Source organism: Sphaeroforma arctica, assembly GCF_001186125.1.
Source record: "Sphaeroforma arctica JP610 unplaced genomic scaffold supercont1.797, whole genome shotgun sequence".
NCBI lineage: Eukaryota > Ichthyosporea > Ichthyophonida > Sphaeroforma > Sphaeroforma arctica.
Window position 1 is genome coordinate 17,713 of NW_014039761.1, and position 6,301 is coordinate 24,013.

At 49.7% G+C, this 6,301-nt stretch overlaps 2 protein-coding genes across 2 annotated transcripts in view; both read left to right on the top strand.

Annotated features, from left to right (window-relative positions):
* Positions 1 to 3,359: 3,359 nt before the first annotated feature.
* Positions 3,360 to 4,620, top strand: SARC_08647 (hypothetical protein; the record flags this gene model as incomplete). The annotated part of the gene is made up of 2 exons (XM_014297367.1): positions 3,360 to 3,632; positions 3,758 to 4,620. 2 exons carry the CDS (start codon positions 3,360 to 3,362, stop codon positions 4,004 to 4,006), a joined length of 522 nt encoding a protein of 173 aa, XP_014152842.1. The 3' UTR covers positions 4,007 to 4,620.
* Positions 4,621 to 5,507: 887 nt separating this feature from the next.
* Positions 5,508 to 6,301, top strand: part of SARC_08648 (hypothetical protein) — a gene marked incomplete at its 5' end in the record, with an annotated part of 16,582 nt that continues 15,788 nt past the window's right edge. Inside the window, one exon of the mRNA XM_014297368.1 lies at positions 5,508 to 5,661. Within this exon, the coding sequence (XP_014152843.1) occupies positions 5,508 to 5,661 (154 nt within the window). The remainder of the gene's footprint in view (positions 5,662 to 6,301) is intronic.

Genomic DNA, 6,301 nt, shown 5'->3' on the forward strand with positions numbered 1-6,301 from the left:
AAAAGGAGAGAACCCCCATATATTACTATGTAGTATTATCACTACAGTATTTGTAATGCCAAGGTACCGAACTATATAAGTATACAAACCCGGTTCTATAATCCGTTCGGGTATATGAAAACAAATACAATCACAAACGAAATGCACAATAGATCTGAGTGTGTATGGGATGGTCGACGAGGAAGGATGGAGCGTGGAACGAGCTGGCTAGTTGTCCATAGTTAGAGTTCGGGTAGCAAGGATGACACGAAGGCATGAGTGGGATGAACAAGTAATTTAAGAACAACAGGCTAGAAAGTGAGATATAACGCTGTAGTTGAACTGTAAGGTCGGCATACCACTAGGGAGCTTGACCGATTTAACTTTTAAACATGCATGAACTTGACCATCACAAATAGATATCTCTAGAGTTCAATAGTTTTATATGCGACACATGACGCAAGCACGCTAGATGCTACAAATTGATCAAAACGTTAAAGTCTAGTTGAGTGCAGATTACAGAATAGAGATTACAGATTACAGACTGCAGATTGCAGTTCACAGTTCACAACAATAAATTCTTCATGAAGGCGATGCCTGGGTCTAGGGCTGGCACAAATTTCATATCGCTCAGAGTAGCAGTAAGGGCCCCTTCGGTGGGGCGGACAGCGACTTAGCTACTACTGTGCCCCTATCGGACCTCGTGTACGGTGCCTCTTGGGCAAAGGACTTATTTGGATTTCCGTTGTTGTTGTGGGGCTTGGTTGTGGTTACCCAGGACGGCTGTAGTAGCCCAGGAAGTCACAAGGGGCGCGACGTTCATTAATGAGCAGATGAAGGTGTTTAGAGCCTACATAAAGTACAGCACGCGACAGACATCACGATCACAGGAGCATAAGGTAGCAAATACGACCAGAACAAAGAGCAGTACAAGGACAAGATTCTCAAGTTAAAGGTCGATCACAAGGAGTTGCTACATCCTTTCCTGGAGGCTTGGTTTCATGAGGTACCAAATGATGTTTATGTCAACGCAGGAGATTTTGAACGACCCAACACAATGTGTAACGAAGTTTATGAACTATGTTGGACCTGAAATTAGATATAGTATGCAGGCGAGATTAGGTACGTATACTACAGTCGTCTCCCTGGAGAGGAATGTGATGCGGTCCTTTGGCACTTGTGCCAACCTGTTCAAGGCCGACCAGGCAGGGGTAGTGCAGGCTTGGGCCCACGAACTGCGATGAGACACGTATGCTCTCTTCAAAGAGAGACAGAGGATGGCCCAGGAGTTGACGATTATAGGATCTCGTGCAGCGATTCTACAGATTGCGGCGCAGATCGAGGATGCCTAGGAGAATCCATCAGCTAGCTTGTCGGCATATGCGGTGTCCTATAGCAATTCTGCGATGTTGAATGGCGATAGGGCGGCACAAGAGCCAATATCAATCGTGTGTGGCAGAAAGAAAACGACAAGTAGCGTGACGCAAGACGAGGGCGATACTTTGAGCGTTTCCGTATGTATAGAGTGCGACCGCAGGCGAGAAGGAGAAGGCTGCCGGTGATAAGGTGACGGCCACTGAGTTCACTTCCAGTCAGCAGGCAGAACAGGCGGACGCCGAGAGACAGCGTCGTCTCAATACCAATACGAAAGCGTATGCTCTTCGATAGCGTTTAAAGTAAAGAGAGACTGATTACTCATGAGCAGAGTAGAATCCTGGGCTACAGCTTGCACAAGTGGGTGCAACCGTTGTTCGGAAATCTCGGCTGGAAGAGGCTGTATTCGCGGCGGCGAGTGTGTACCTTCTCTTATGCGCCAAGGCATTCAAGAGTTCGACGCTCTGATGCTTATGGCATTCATTACCATTTTTTACGAATATCGGTGGATTTGCAGCCCTAAACTTCCTGTTGGCCCTACGTTACCATTGGAAGCAACCTAGCCGAAGGAGTTATGCCGAGCAAAAGTATAATAGGGCGTAGTGACAACTTGTCCTCGAAGGGGACCCACAAGGAAAGGCGCGGCCGCTCTATGTCACGTAACACTTCCGCGGCTAGCGACAGCGGTGCTTCTTCAAAATGAAGCAGTAGGAGTGGCAGCGAGTTGTCAAAGCACATCACCTGTCAAAGCTGTGGCAAGAGCCACTACAGAGTCACGGATTATTCCCAGCGAGTGACGCCAGCTGGAGCTGCGGCCGCCACCATCGACAAGAGGAAAGCAGAGTGGCGGTGCGAGGAGGGGCCTATAGTGCCTTGCCTGGTCGGGGACAGTGAGCTGAAGATTTACTGCGAGTCGGGCTTCTACCTGCCGTTGATCCTTCGTTCGAAGGCCTTCCTTTCAGGGTTTCTGGGATAACTATTGACGGATGAAATCATGTTTCATATGGTGGACGTGGTACCGCTCTGCAGAGATATTTTGCTAGGTTAACTAGCCAAGAATGAAAATTACAACACAGCATCTGGGACACTTCTACGGAGCCACCACCTTCCGGATGGCGGATAAGGCTTCCGCATAGCAGATAGGGCTTCCGTCTGGGTGGCTTCTCGTATTTGCAAACCCCTGAGACGATATTTAACAGGGAGCTGCTTCCCTACCAGGAGAAGAATATTACTAGCTCCGTTTATGACTTCACCGACTTAAATAATATGGCACGTGATATCAAGGTACCTGAGGACGAGCTGGCTAGCATGGAACGTCACTGGAGACAGTGTGCTTACGACAAGGCCAAAAGCCTCACGAGTTCTCAAGTAGCGAAGCTTTTTCTATCCGTATGCTACCCGACGCTAGAGGGATAATATTATTTATTTCAAAAGATATAAGATACAATGTAGACGCTATAGTTCAGAAAAATAGGTGTACAATCAAGTGAAGATGGGCATTTAGCAGCGGTTTTAAACCCGACGGGCCGCGGGGCTGGCTACCCTCCAACATTTTGGCAGAGAAGGGGAAGGGCGCTCTGCTTCACGAATGTGCCAAGCATACGTTGTGGTGAATAAATAATCACTGCCGGATAATGAAAACATGCTGTCTGAAGATGAGTTGTGCCTGCACATCAACAGCAATGCTCACAGGGTGACGTCCAGCTTCATCCGCGAGCAGGATAGGCACAAGACAACCTTCATCACTATGGCGAACAGTGCATGGTATGCAGCGTGAGGCTTACGGGACCGTAGAAGCAGTGGAAGGCACAGTCTCGACGCTCCGTGAGGGGCAAGGAGCTGTCGCTTGTTGATTCGCCAGCAGTTGGCGGAGGTGCCAAAGTGGTCGAACGGCGAAAAGGTCTGACGCTCTATGACCAGAATCCATGCACTTGGTAGGGTGTTGGTCATCCAAGATGTGTGGCGCCATGTGCCATTACCTTATCACTGACTAGGAACTGGGAGTGATGAAGTTCCCTGGTACAGAAGTCTACGTTACTATTGTCTATGCGTGTCGCTCCAAGACCAAGTTTAACGCGCGACAGAAGCCCCAGCTGGCTAGGAAGAAGTACCAGTGGAAGCTGTTCTTTGGGCATATTTGGTTCCACAGCATCAACACCATAACAGATGATTGCATGCAAAGGATCGTAGCGAAGGAAATTCCCAAGAACAAAGAGAAAGTTGTCACATTTGTCAGTATGAAGGGCCTAGTGGTCGAGTTCTTGTCCAGACCTAAGCGGGTGTCTGGCTCCGCTCACTAACTTAACTAGAAAGAGTGTACGCTTTGTACTGATTCTGGAATGCCAGATAGCGTACGATCGATGTATGTGGTTACTTGCCAGTGGTATCTGCTTGCACATACCAGAGCAGTACAGGCCTCTGCACAAACATCCCGACGGGAGGAAGTGATGGTGTTGAAGAAACGAGTCGAGGAGTGCTCACGGCAGGTTCATCGACAGTAGTAGCACGCTGCCCTGCAAAAGACGATGCTTTGATGGCTTACCTCAAATCGATGGACGTGATGCTTACGGAGACGCAGAGGCAGTGGAAGGCGCAGTCTCGTTGCACCGTGGAAGACAAGAAGCTATTGCTTGTTGGTTTGCGAGCGGTTTAGGTGGAGGTGCGAACAGTGGTCGAACGGCGAAAAAGGTCTTACGCTCTATGACCAGAATTCATGTACCTGGTAGGGTGTTGGTCGCCCAAGACTTGTGACGCCATGCGTCATTATCACATCACTGACTAGGATTTGAGAGCGATGAAGTTCATGGAGCAGAAGTTTACGTTCCTAATGTCAATGCGTTCATGGCACGACTTTACCATCTACACGGATTGCAAGCCCTTGATAAGCCTGTTGAAGGTCGGCCCATGCCTCCGAATACGACAACTACTATACGTCGGGTTGTCGTCCGGTGCCTATTGAAGGTTATGAGTCGGGTCTCAGCCCGCGAGCGTTGTTCCGGTCACCAAGGAGCGGAATACTCAGCGTCCAAATATGCGCTGAAAGGAAGATGGCGCTGGAGCGATGGCCTGGGGTGAAGCTGGACCAGTTCGCCAATCAGTGGAAGGGAACAAGTAGTTTGCCTTGTACGCCTCCGACGAGGAAGGAGACGACACGAGGAGGGCGACGTATAAACGGTACCGATTATCGAGGTGTTCTGTTTTGTCACCCTATTTTGGGATGACATCTCCCGGTTCCTTTGCCACTTTCAGGGTGAGTCCAAGGCCTACGTGCTGATGGTGATTCTTGATTGGGTTGATGTGCCGTGGTTCCCGAGGTACTGCTCCCTGCTACTCAATTTCATTACGATACATATTTGAGTGAACGTGGTGATCTGATGGTGACACCGTCCTGGGGTTCATCGCGTGTGGGTCTTTTGCAGAGTTGGTGTCCCAATCCGTTGGCTACTCTGACGTTGCTTTTTTAAGCAGCGTCTTGGAATTTAAGAGGCCCCGTTTATGGTGAAGAAACCAATAAGAAAGATACTGCCTTACATGGCGGCGACGGTTGTACCTCGTGTGACAGGCCTGTTGCTGAGTGATAGCGAGAACGGAGAGGCATTGCGTTGACACATGATAGACGTTGCCGATGATCGGAATGAAAAAACAGGGGGGGAGCGTTCCCGCCGCATGTGTGAGAAGTTTGACATAACTATGGCTGGTCATGAAGTGAGGACGACCTCGGAGCAGCCGGAAGCCGTATCTGGGGGTGAGGTGACGAGCCTTTCATCGTCGGCGCCGGCTGAAGGTTTCATCTAGGGCGAGGACGGTGTTTTTCTGTGCTCATATCGGCAGGTGGTTGGTCAACCAGGAGCTCACGTCAGTAGGCACGGGGACGCCTGAGATGCCCTTGGCCGACATTGACACAGGGGCGATAGCTACGTTTGGAGACGACGGTCAACAGCATAGCCCTTCTGGGCACGACTCTCCCTAGAGTGAGCCCTTGGTACAAGAAGGCCAATCATCGCTTGAACAGGAGTGGCAAATGGAAACTGTGCGGCCACTCCCAGCCTACTGGGGCACAATTCTCTCTGGAGTGAGTCCTTGCCGGCGTTACAGCTCGTGAAAGAGCTCCTCTACAGCCACGATGACGCTAGGGTCCGTATAGCTGGATTACCATGGGTGTACGACCAGGGCGACTAGGACGACCAAGTTTTTGCGCAGGTGATGCCGAACGACGAAGAAAGGTGAGTGGGGCATGCGTGAGCGCGACGATGAAAACTTCACATGCAGAGACACGGAGGGCCCCTCGCAAGTTGGAAGGCGCCCAGAGTGTTTTGTGGGACCTGCAGCTCGCGGTGAAAGGGAAGTATTTTTGCTCTAGTGACTATGTGTGCGGCCTGTGTACTAAGAACATATGCACCGCATGCGGGGTCTACTTCTGGATAAACTGAGGTAGAGTGTGCTTCAGGACATGTGCTGGCTATTGTTGTAGACACGTGTACAGATTGTGCTCCGGCTTTGGAAAGGCAGCGTTTGCAATCGAATGACACGTCTAGTGTGTGCCCAGCCGATGGAGAAGTTTGAACACGAAAGTCGTTGTCGATGAAAGCTCTTTAACTACTTCGGTGTTTAAGGATTAGTGTGCATCTAAGAACATTCGTGTTCATACAGTGCAGGTGAGATGACATGAAGGAAATGGTCTCGCAGAAGTCATATGCCACACATGCAACCGATGGACGAAGAGAGACATGCCCAACGACAGTGAGCACGAGGTTGTAGCCGCACTATATACCGGAATTTGTGTCGAAATATAACTCGACACGGTCATCATCGGATACTGGCTTGGCGCCCCTTACTCTGGTCACAAACAGTCGTGTGTTCTCCGATTATTGCAATAGGGATAATATTATTTATTTCAAAAAAAATACGATGTATGAACATATGTTATTATGTATGTGTAAACTTCGAT